The sequence below is a fragment of the Herpailurus yagouaroundi genome, unplaced genomic scaffold, assembly GCF_014898765.1.
Source record: "Herpailurus yagouaroundi ecotype Mexico unplaced genomic scaffold, PumYag 29, whole genome shotgun sequence".
NCBI lineage: Eukaryota > Metazoa > Chordata > Mammalia > Carnivora > Felidae > Herpailurus > Herpailurus yagouaroundi.
Genome location: NW_024412377.1, coordinates 115,933,667 through 115,945,738, shown reverse-complemented (window position 1 = coordinate 115,945,738; position 12,072 = coordinate 115,933,667). Strand labels below are relative to the sequence as shown.

General features: G+C 36.9%; 1 protein-coding gene across 1 annotated transcript in view; it reads left to right on the top strand.

Annotated features, from left to right (window-relative positions):
* IL31RA (interleukin 31 receptor A) overlaps nt 1-12,072 on the top strand; it is an 80,261-nt gene that overhangs the window by 42,475 nt on the left and 25,714 nt on the right. The window contains exons 5-7 of the mRNA XM_040493343.1: nt 1,322-1,503; nt 3,983-4,134; nt 9,472-9,637. Coding sequence (XP_040349277.1) covers nt 1,322-1,503; nt 3,983-4,134; nt 9,472-9,637 — 500 coding nt within the window. The remainder of the gene's footprint in view (nt 1-1,321; nt 1,504-3,982; nt 4,135-9,471; nt 9,638-12,072) is intronic.

The window sequence follows — 12,072 nt, the reverse complement described above, 5'->3', positions numbered from 1 at the left end:
AGATGTGAAGGAGCTCTAAAGATGCAGGAAAGGGAAGAAAAGGATATGTCTCCAAGGTTACAGCATGAATAAATGCAAAATATTCAACTACAGTGATAGTACTAATAACAATGATAGTAACATCTCATCTTTAGAATAAGTGGATGAACTTTTAAAAGCACTTAATGCATATTAGCTCATTTCATCCTCATAACAGTGCTATACTATAGGTATATTACTATTCTCATTTTAGATGGGAAAACTCAGGCAAGGAGAGGCTAGGAAACTTGCCCAAGGCACAGAATTCAAACCTGATTTTTTTCCAGAGTTTGTGATGTAACCATGACTCAACATTATTCTGGAGGCCATTTTTTTTTTTTTTGCACTGTACAACTATAGAAAAACTTTAAAGTCCTTTCTATTTTCAAAATTCCACGATTCTATACATCTAAGCTCCTTTACTCCCAGCCCCAGCCATCACTGGGACCGTGTAAGGTGGGGGTTTTTTCTGTTTTCTGCCGACTTCAACTCCTACATAATCCCTAGAGCTGTGGGACTATATCTATACCTACCCATCTGATACCTATCAGTCTTTGTACTTGTCTTCATTAAGTTATAGTTTGATAGGATTTAAGTTATCTATCTGGGATAGATAGATATCTTTCTATCAGGAAAATAATTTTCATGGGTTTTCTGAAAATAACGTATGCCACTGGTCGAAAATTCAATTTGAAAAATGTAAAGATTGTAAAAAAAAAAATCGCTTGAAATTTCATCACCAAAGGTGCTGAGCACCTTTCCAGACATCTGTAAGAACAGTTATATAAATATATAATTTTATATAAATTTGATTATTCTGCATATAATATGCATATTTTTTTTTTACCACCGATAGAGTATGGCCATCTTTCCATATCAATAACTATAGATATATTAAAAACTATTTAAAATTCTACTTATGTATCCACCATACTTTAGTTAATAAATCATCTTTGATTTTAATTTTCTTTTTAGAATAACTTCCCAAGACTAGAATTTGGGGTTTTCAAGGGCCTATTCAGTATTTCTTACCAATAGGAAATACAAGTATAGTTTTTGATGTATGTAAAGAGTTTTAAGCAAGTCTCCATGTCTCATAACATCTCAGACAAGAAGCGGGTAACTTGGAACTCTCCTTGGAAGTGATGAGGAAGGTATTTGGAGAGGAGCACTCTGTTCTGAACGATATAGTCTTCAAGAGAAACCCAAAGTTAAACTAACAAATACATGCTTAATATATTAAGTATGCTTTGTTTCCAAACTGCTGTACTAAACTCATGTTGAATTGCTTTTTCCTTCAAAGCTCTTATGGATATAAAAGTGATATTTGTCCAAGTGATAATTCTACAAGAGGAAATCATACTTTGTGCTCCTTTCTTCCTCCAACAATAACAAACCCAGATAATTACACCATTCAAGTGGAAGCTCAAAATGCAGATGGTATAATTAAATCTGATATAACACATTGGAGCTTAGATGCTATAAGTAAGTATTATTTTTTATTCTTATATACTCTTTTATTAAAAGATACCCCCTTTTTTTTTTCTTGAAAGAGATACAGACACAAAAGTAGACTCAAAGCTTAAGGATATAGTACATATGTGTCATGAATATACCAAGGGTTATGAGTATGCATAAGAGTTCATTATTCTCCACATCTTTACCCATGCTTACTGTTTGTTGTCTTTTTGTTACTAGCCATTGTGATTGGTATGAGGTAATATCTCATTGTGGTTTTCTCTGATTATTAGTGATGTTGAGCATCTCTACATGTACCTCTTAGCTATCTATTTGTCTTTGGAAAATGTCTATTCAGGTCCTCTGTCCATTTTAAAATTCAGACTGTGATTTTCTTGGTGTTGAATTGTATGAGTTCTTTATATATTTTGGATTTTAACCCCTTATTGAATATATCATTTGCAGATACCTTCTCCCATTCAGTAAATTTCCTTTTCATTTTGCTGATGATTTCCTTCACTGTGCAAAAGCTTTTTATTTTGATGAGGTCCCAATAGTGTATTTTTGCTTTTGTTTTACTTGCCTGAGGAGACCTATCCAAAAAAATGTTTCTAAGGCTGATGTCAAAGAGATTGCTGACTATATTTTCTTTAGGAGTTTTATGGTTTCAGGCCTCACATTTAAGTTTTTAATCCATTTTGAGCTTATTTTTGTACATGGTTTGAGAAAGTGATTCATTTTCATTCTTTTACATAAAACTGTCAAGTTTTCTCAACACCATTTATTGAAGAGACTCTTTTATCCCCATTGTATATTCTTGCCTCCTTTGTCTTATATTAATTGATGATATAAGTTTATGCTTATTTCTGGACTCTCAGTCCTGTTCCACTGATCTTTGTGTCTATTTTTATGTCAGCACAGCTTGAAATCTTGGATTGTGATACCTTCAGCTTTATTTTTGTTTCTCAAGATTACTTTCATTATTTGGGGTCTTTTGTGGTTCCATACACATTTTAGTATTATTATCTTTTTAATTCTGGAATCTGTAAATTGCTTTGGGTGGTGTAGACATTTACAAATTTTTAGTTCTTGGGGCGCCTGGGTGGCTGGGTTGAGCATCCGACTTCAACTCAGGTCTTAATCTCATGGTCTGTGAGTTCAAGCCCCGTGTCAGGCTCTGTGCTAACAGCTCAGAGCCTAGAGCCTGGAGGCTGTATCAGATTCTTTGTCTCCCTCTGCCTCTGCCCCTCTCTCACTCATGCTCTGTCTCTCTCTCTCTCCCTGTCAAAAATAAATAAACATAAAAAAAATTTTTTTTAATTTTTAATTCTTCCAATCCATGAGCATGGTGTATATCTTTTCATTTGTTTGTGTTATCTCAATTTCTTTTATTAATGTCTTATAGTTTTCAGAGTACAGGTCTTTCATGTCCTTGTTTAAATTTATTCCTAGGCATTTTATTCTTATTGATGCAAGTGTATTTCCTCCTTCATTACTCGTGTATAGAAATGCAACAGATTTCTGTATATTAATTTTATATCCTACAACCTTATTGAAGTCATTGTTTAGAAGAATTTTTAATGCAAGTGGGTATACGCTGATTGCACAGTGTGATTTAAAAAGATGAAAGTTTTATTTAGCATAATAGAAAATTTGCTTAAAAATATACAAATACTTACATAGAAAAAAGCCTGGAAATACACCAGAAAGTTATGGCTATCTCTGAGGTTGATGGCATTATGGATGATTTAAAGTTTTTCTTTGTATTTTTCTATATTAAAAAGATTTTTTTAGAATGAGCATATACTACTTTTAAAACCAGAAAAAAAATTGCATATCTTCAGAGAGAGAGACTTAGGATGAGAATGTTTGTAGTATTCAAGGAAAATGAAAGATGCTTTCTACTGGACACTTCTGGGTTGAGGGGAGTGTAGAGTAGATAAGGTAAACAGCCCATTTTCTGGTTGTTTTACCTCCTTTCTCCTTGGCGTAAGATCTGACCCATTTAGTAAAATGTATATTTGTGGAAAAATCGTAGGAATCTATCCTCTCCTCAGAGGCCATCCCTTTTTTTGGTGGGGGTGAGACGGTGGGAGAAGTGGGGATGGCAGCATTCCTTTTGCACTGCCTTCCTAATGCCATCTGCATATAGCAGATTACAAAATAAGCCCTACCATTTCATTTCTACTTTTCTTTTTTTTTTTAATTTATTTTTATTTTTTATTATTTATTTTTGAGAGAGAGTGCGAGTTAGGGAAGAGCACGGGGGTGGGGGAGGGGGACACAGAATCTGAAGCAGGCTCCAGGCTCTGAGCTGTCAGCACAGTCTGATGCAGGTTCTCCAACCTGCGAACCACAAGATAATGACCTGAGCCAAAGTCGGACGCTTAACCGACTGAATCACCCAGGTACCCCTCTACTTTGCCTTTTTCCAGTTTTAGGTGGATGCTATTAACATCTTCTGATCTTTTTGCAAATATGAGAAATTTAGGATTTTTATTTTCAGCGAAAATTGAACCACCTGAGATTTTCAGTGTGAAACCAGTTTTGGGCGTCAAACGAATGGTTCAAATAAAATGGATACGGCCTGTGTTGGCTCCTGTTTCGTCTACTTTAAAATACACACTTCGATTCAAAACAGTAAATAGTGCCTACTGGGTAAGTATCCTATTACAATGTTTCTATTAGAGGGCCCAAAGAAAAGAATTATTGATAACTTTTTTTTTTTTTAACTGGGAATCTTTTTTTTTTTCAATTTTCTACCTTAAAAATAGAAGACAGATAATAATGAGTACTTTTCTTCCTAGTTTCTCATTAGGGCCTTTTGGATTGGACAAGTATTTCACTCTAGGCATCTTGCATTCAAAACACAGGGACATATTAAAGAGTGAGAAGTTTACTTTTGCATTCCACTCTGGTTTGTGTATAGCTATGTCAATGGCTGAGATTCTGTGGCTTGTCCATTTCCTTTTTTATTTTTCCAACTCTTTATGAAATTGTGATATATAACTTGTATTTAGAAAAATGAACAAATCATAGCTGTTGTATTTAATAAATTATTATTAAGTTAGCACTCATGTTAAAACCAGTGAGGTCAAAAAAAGCATGCCAAGGTCCCCTGCTTATCCTTTCCGATGACAACCCCCACACTGCCTTAGAGCTGTTATCTTGATTTTCACGGTAAATGCTTCTTTGGTTTTTATTACGGGTTTACCGTTTAAACCTGCATCTCTGGGGCGCCTGTGTGGCGCAGTCGGTTAATCGTCCGACTTCAGCCAGGTCACGATCTCGCGGTCCGTGAGTTCGAGCCCCGCGTCAGGCTCTGGGCTGATGGCTCAGAGCCTGGAGCCTGTTTCCGATTCTGTGTCTCCCTCTCTCTCTGCCCCTCCCCCGTTCATGCTCTGTCTCTCTCTGTCCCAAAAATAAATAAACGTTGGAAAAAAAAAAAAATAAACCTGCACCTCTGAACAACACAGTTTGACACATTATGTAATAGAAATCCTTACATTTTGTATTTTTTAAAAAATATTTGACTTCCTTCAGTATTGTACTCTTAAGATTCATCTATGTTATGTAATGCTGGAATTTATACATTTTAATTGTTTTATAGTATTCCATTGTGTACTAATTAATTTGCATTTACCTGACTTTTAATTGCATTAATTTATTGCATTAATTAATTTAATTTGCATTTACCTGACTTTTAATGAGGTTGTATACCTTTTTATGTGTTTTTTGGCTATTTGGAGTTCTTTGTGAAATGTTGATTTAAGCCTTTTGCACATTTTTTCTAATGGGTGGTCTGAGTTTTAAATTGACTTGTAGGAGTTTCTTATACATTTTATTTATGAGTTTTTTAAATCTGCTATGTGTGTTACAGACATTTATCACTATGTGGTTTGCCATTTCACTGTCTTAATGGTGACTTTGGAGGAGCATAACTTCTTAATTTTTAACATTTTTAACAATTTTCAACAATCCTTTCTTACTTCAAAGTTCAGAGGATATTCTTCTATTTCCATCAATGCAACCTGAAATTATATCAACCTTTTTTTGGTAACTACTATATATATATTTTTAATGTTTATTTATTTTTGAGAGAGAGAGATAGAGAGAGAGGGTGAAGGAGGGACAGAGAGAGAGGGAGACACAGATTCCAAAGCAGGCTCTAAGCCCTGACCTGACAGCACAGAGCCTGATGTGGGACCTGAATGCATGAACCATGAGATCATGACCTGAGCCAAAGTCGGAAGCTTAACCGACTGAGCCACCCAGGTGCCCCTGTAAACACTACATATTGTTGACTCTTAATCAGATCCTAGCCAATTAAATCAGTTAAACCTTTAATATTTTTTTCCCACACACAAGATTTTCTAGTAAAACACATGTCCACTGTCTTAAAGTTTATTGGTTTTTAAGATAAGTGGAGGCATTATCAGCATTTCAGCCCATTTAGAATCTTTATTTTACCACCAAAACTTACAGTTAACTTTTAACTTTCTGACTTTTCAATATCCTCAGATTTTATAACTCTTAACTTGTATACCTTTATCAAATCATTAATAAAAATAGTAACTATGTCAGAGCCCTGTGGTAAACCATTAGAGACTATTCAGAGATATCAACCTTTTTTTCTCTGAGTGTGGTCATTTACTTATGTTTCTGTGAATATGCATAATAACTGTCATAATCATTCAGCCTACTCTTACTGTCTTGACCATGACACTATTACTAGACTTTGCTGAAATTCATAGATACTTTATTGCATTCTCTCCTAGTCTAGAGCTCTTTCAGAAAAGAAAATTGGTAAAGTTTCACTTATTACATGTTTAAGATAAGAGAAATAATGATGTCCACTCTTCCTCTCAGCTTCTTTTCTAAGCCAGCTCTGGAACCATTCTCCTAGTACCTGCCTACATGTACCACAAGACTAATTAATTTGTAGTTTCTGGAACCCAGAACAGAATACCTAAGCAAGGAAGTTCCTGGTACAACATAAGTCCATCTTCCTTCACATCACCAGTTATGGTCTAAGTAAACCTGAGGAATTGCTAGGAATTGGTACTGTCTAGCGATCCTTGATTTACCCTGTTTGTCTGAGCCCAGAGTCCTCTGGCCATTGAGATAGGATTCAATAAGAAAAATAAACCAGGATTTCTGTTCCTCTGGAAAATGAGCAAGCCATGTAGAACACTAAGTGAGGGAAGCACGTGTAAATTACCCCAGATTTCAGCATCCTGTACCCACCTCTTTGAGAAACTCACCTGCATCTGCCCTCATGTTTGCATTATTCCTTCCAGTCCTTGAGCTAAGAGGTCATTTCTCCTGCTCTGCTGAAGGAAGTGAGAAGGCAAGTGGAATGTGCAGTCAGTATCTCCCTCCTTTGAGCATTCAAACACAATAATTTTTAAACTCAATTATACCAACCCAATTTTTCTATGGAAAAAGGTCCAAATCCTTAATCCTCCAACACTTGAACCCTATCAACCCCTCCAACCTCATTTTTCATCCTGCCCTTGGTTCTCTACTAACTAGTTGTGGATTGCTACTTTCCCTTGTGTCATGTTGTTTCACTATTCTGTGTCTTTGCTTTTGTACCTCTACTCCCTCACCAAACTTCCTTAAACCTGTTCATGTCTCAGAACTCAGTTCTGACATATTTCCTTCTGAGCACCTGAACTAGGTGCTCCTCCTCCATCACCACACTTAACACTCAGCACAGTCATTTAAAGTCCTATCTCCCTGCATTAGACTGTAAAAAAGTCCCAATATGTCCATATAGCAGGACTTACGTTTATATAATGCTGTGTGTATTGCAAAGTGCTTTCTTACACTCCAGACTATTTAATCTTTGCATATATCTATAAATGAGGCATCACTATTATTATTTTTACAGATTAGGAAATCATGATGTACAGAGCTTAAATCACCTAAGATCCCAGGGTTTGTAAGTTGCAAACCTGAGCCCAAGTTTTCTGACTCCAAGTTGCCATTCATTTGACCATATTTTAGCAACCTCCAGACCATCTTCCTGTTGCCTAGTCTAAGGAGTTTCTGCCTTTAAAAATAGAGCTACGTGAGAACTCTGCCAAAGAATCTCAAGAAGGTTTTAAAAGTTTGATTTAGGCTTTGCACCAACACTTCTGACTCATCTCTTAAAACATAAACACTTTGGGCGAGCTAGGATTTGGCACAAAGTATAGGTTGTTAGAAATAAACCCGATGAAGTTAATTAGTGTTTTGTTAGGAGTCCTTTGTGTTGAGCTGGGGAAATCTTAGTTGAGTCTATATATGGAGGATCAGTTGGTCCTGGACTGTATGAGGGCCACAGGTACTTGCCTGGACAAAAAGCCAAACTGAAAGAAGCCTTTCAGGCAGATACATAGTTTGAAAGGCTGAGCAGCTTTTTTCCCACCTATGGGAAAGGACTGTAAAGAACATGCTTGGCTAGTTACATTAGGCAAAGCTTACTGAACATGAATGTGAAGAGCCCCAGCTTGTAGACCAAGCATGTGCTTGATGGTACTCGCAAAGCAGGAAGAAAATTTTGAAAGATTGTTATAAAAGAATATTACATATTTAAAAGAGCTTAAAAGGACAACAAAACTTTATTAGACTTCTTTGTGGATTAATATAGTTTTATTTTGATTTGTGTATAGAAGATACCATGTGGTTGTCTGTCTTATAAAGGTCTTAATATCGCCCCAAATGAGCCCCATAACTAAGCTAAGTTGGGGAAGGCTACTTTCTCTGAGATGTGGGATTGTCCCAGTGACCCTATTCTGCCATTACAACATCTCCAGGGGCTGTTAGAGGTGGGCGCTCAGGGAACTTTGGATTCAACAGTGAAACTGCCCTTGCCTCTGGTTCCTACATCCTTTTCCCAACACCATCTTCCTAGATTCAGAGTTTAGAAGTTTCCATCTGCGGCTGAGATGCTCAGGTTTTTGCTACATACATACATTCTCATTTTGTTCAATTTCCCTTAGGCCCACGACCTGTAGTTATGTAGTTATTTTCACAGCTGTTATATATACTTTCTTCTCTCACAGGGTTTTATGGGACTAGTGTGCATATTCACAAAATAGACATGCCTATTAGTGCAGTTTATTAATCAACTCAATGTAAGTTCATATAAACCAACAGCTAAAAGTTCATCTTGCAGCAACAGTGACCATGCTCAAAAATAAATAGCTGAATTTTTAGTGTCTCTTGGAGAGTTGGGTCCAAAAGGGGCTTGAGAGATTATATAAAGCAGTGTGCTCATTTTACTAATGAGGAAACTGAAGTCTAGAAAGGAGAAGTGATTTATTTACCTCTCCCCCTCCACTTCCCCACAGAATGTCAAAATGAATTTATGCATCCAGGCTGCTGAGATCCTTAGCAGCCCTACTGGTTACCTAAAGACCAATAGTTGCAATGGAAGATTTGGGTAAAGGGGAAGTATGTAGGAGTTAGGAATGCTGTATTCTGATCCCAGTTATGCCTATAACAAACACTGAAGTAGTCCACAGTCACTTAACTTTTGGGCTCTTGTCCATGACATGAGATTGAACTTAATGCCACTGAGGTCTTTGTTAGTTACTGTTCTATGAGGCCTTATATCTAGGTATTGGAGTCACCTGCAGTATTTACACTGAGGCCCAGGTTGCCTTCAGTCCCATGACTCCACCTTGTATTTTCCAGAATAAGACTTTGCACACTCACATCAGCCAGGATGGGGTGGGGGGTGGGTGTGTGGGCATGAATCTCTGCCTTACAAGCTTAGAGACAGGAAATGGGGAGGGTGGTGGTTCATGGGGTGACTCACATCTGTTTAGGTGCAAGTGATCCCCAGGCATGTGTGAGGTTTATCTATGAAAATGATATTTTTTGCAACCTGAGATATAATGCTTCAAGTTCCAAAAATGTAAGAGAGAGTTGGGGCGTGAAGAAGAAAAATGGAAAGATAACAGGTGATCTCCCATCCAGCTCAGAGTCATCTTTGTCTTTTAGATGGAAGTCAACTTCACCAAAGAAGATATTGATAGAGATGAAACCTACAACCTCACAGGACTGCAGGCCTTTACAGAGTATGTTATAGCTCTGCGATGTGCCACTAAGGAGTCCATGTTCTGGAGTGGTTGGAGCCAAGAAAAAATGGGAACAACTGAGGAAGAAGGCAAGCTGGTCCCTTGCAATTCCTTTTCTGCCTGCTCTGGTATAAGGTGGCCTGGGCCTAGCCTTAGTGGGTTTTGTCCAGTGTTGTACTTGGAAATCATGGAATCTCACAGTCCTAGAGCATGGAGAATCTGTATGTTCCCTCTCTATAAGGCACTTACCTGAGCCCACAGGATAAACCAGCCCTCCTCAGATGGGCTGAGTTAGCATCTTTTTGCCCCAAAGGCAAAAGATCACATCTTTACTACTCTTATTAAGTTCTTATATTATACATGAAACAGCATAATACTATTTAAAGGTATCTTATACATTAAAGATATATATTGTAAACCCTGCAGCCACCACTAAAAAATTAAAAAAGGTTTAATTACTGAGGGAAAAAAAGGTCAGATTCTTAATGACAGTGAGAGAGAAAGAGAAAGGGACTATACAGTGAATGAGTGCTTACCATGAGTCAGGATGGTCATTCAGAACAGTACTTTAAATCTATAGGCTTGGCTTAGATTCCAGCCTGGCTCTGGAGTGATTTGGGGCTAGATAACTAATGTCTAAGCCTCAGTTTTCTCAATATTTTTTTTGTATACAAATGTTCATAGCAGTTTTATTTAAAATAATTAAAAAAATAACGGAAAGGTCCATCAACTAGTTAAAGAATAAACAAACTATGGTATAACCATACAAGGCAATACAATTAAACAATAAAAAAGGAACAAACTAATGATACATGCAACAACATGAATATCTCAGAAGCATTATGTTAAGTAAAAGAAACTGGACACAAAAGACTAAATATGATTTTCAATTTATTGGAAATTCTAGAAAAGGCAAAAATAGTGACAAATAGCAGATGAATGGTTGTCAATGGGTAGGAATAGAGGCAGGGGACTGACTGCAAAGGGGAACAGTTTCCTCAATATTTATCCCCTTTTCCATAATGGAATATCTTTTATAAATTTGAGTTAAAAGCAGTACCTACATTTTAGTGTTACTTTAAAAATGAAATAATCTATTTAGCTCATAGTAAACATTCAATAAATGCCAAGTTATCTACTATTTTTATTAACTCTTCCAAGAGCCCTATAAGATATGTGGAATCACCCCCATTTGGAAGTGAAGGAGCCAAGTTTCAGAAATATTAGTAAATCACTTAAGGTTACTCAGCATGTGTTACCATTCTTTATAAATCAAGAATCTTTCCCAGTGCCTGTTCTGTAGTAGATAGTCAATAAATGTCTGATGAATGTATCAGTTTCCTTTGGCCACTGTGACAAATTATCACAAATTTAGTGACTTACAACACAGTTTTTTCTTTTTTTTTTAATTTTCTTTTTTCTTTTTATTTTTTTTGTTATATGAAATTTATGGTCAAATTAGTTTCCATACAACACCCAGTGCTCATCCCAAAGATGCCCTCTTCAATGCCCATCCCTCCCTCCACCCCCCATCAACCCTCAGTTTGTTTTCAGTTTTTAAGAGTCTCTTATGCTTTGGCTCTCTCTCCCACTCTAACCTCTTTTTTCTTTTTTTTCCTTCCCCTCCCCCATGGGTTTCTGTTAAGTTTATCAGGATCCACATAAGAGTGAAATCATATGGTATCTGTCTTTCTCTGTATGGCTTATTTCACTTAGCATAACACTCTCCAGTTCCATCCACATTGCTACAAAGGGCCATATTTCATTCTTTCTCATTGCCCTGTAGTACTCCATTGTGTATATAAACCACAATTTCTTTATCCATTCATCAGTTGATGGACATTTAGGCTTTTTCCACAATTTGGCTATTGTTGAGAGTGCTGCTATAAACATTGGGGTACAAGTGCCCCTATGCATCAGTACTCCTGTATCTCTTGGGTAATTCCTAGCAGTGCTATTGCTGGGTCATAGGGTAGGTCTATTTTTAATTTTTTGAGGAACCTCCACACTGTTTTCCAGAGTGGCTGCACTAGTTTGCATTCCCACCAACAGTGCAAGAGGGTTCCCGTTTCTCCACATCGTCTCCAGCATCTATAGTCTCCTGATTTGTTCATTTTGGCCACTCTGACTGGCGTGAGGTGATATCTGAGTGTGGTTTTGATTTGTATTTCCCTGATAAGGAGTGATGTTGAGCATCTTTTCATGTGCCTGTTGGCCACCTGCATGTCTTCTTTAGAGAAGTGTCTATTCATGTTTTCTGCCCATTTCTTCACTGGATTATGTGTTTTTCGGGTGTGGAGTTTGGTGAGCTCTTTATAGATTTTGGATACTAGCCCTTTGTCTGATATGTCATTTGCAAATATCTTTTCCCATTCCGTTGGTTGCCTTTTAGTTTTGTTGATTGTTTCCTTTGCTGTGCAGAAGCTCTTTATCTTCATGAGGTCCCAATAGTTCATTTTTGCTTTTAATTCCCTTGTTTTGGGGGATGTGTCAAGTAAGAAATTGCTACGGCTGAGGTCAGAGA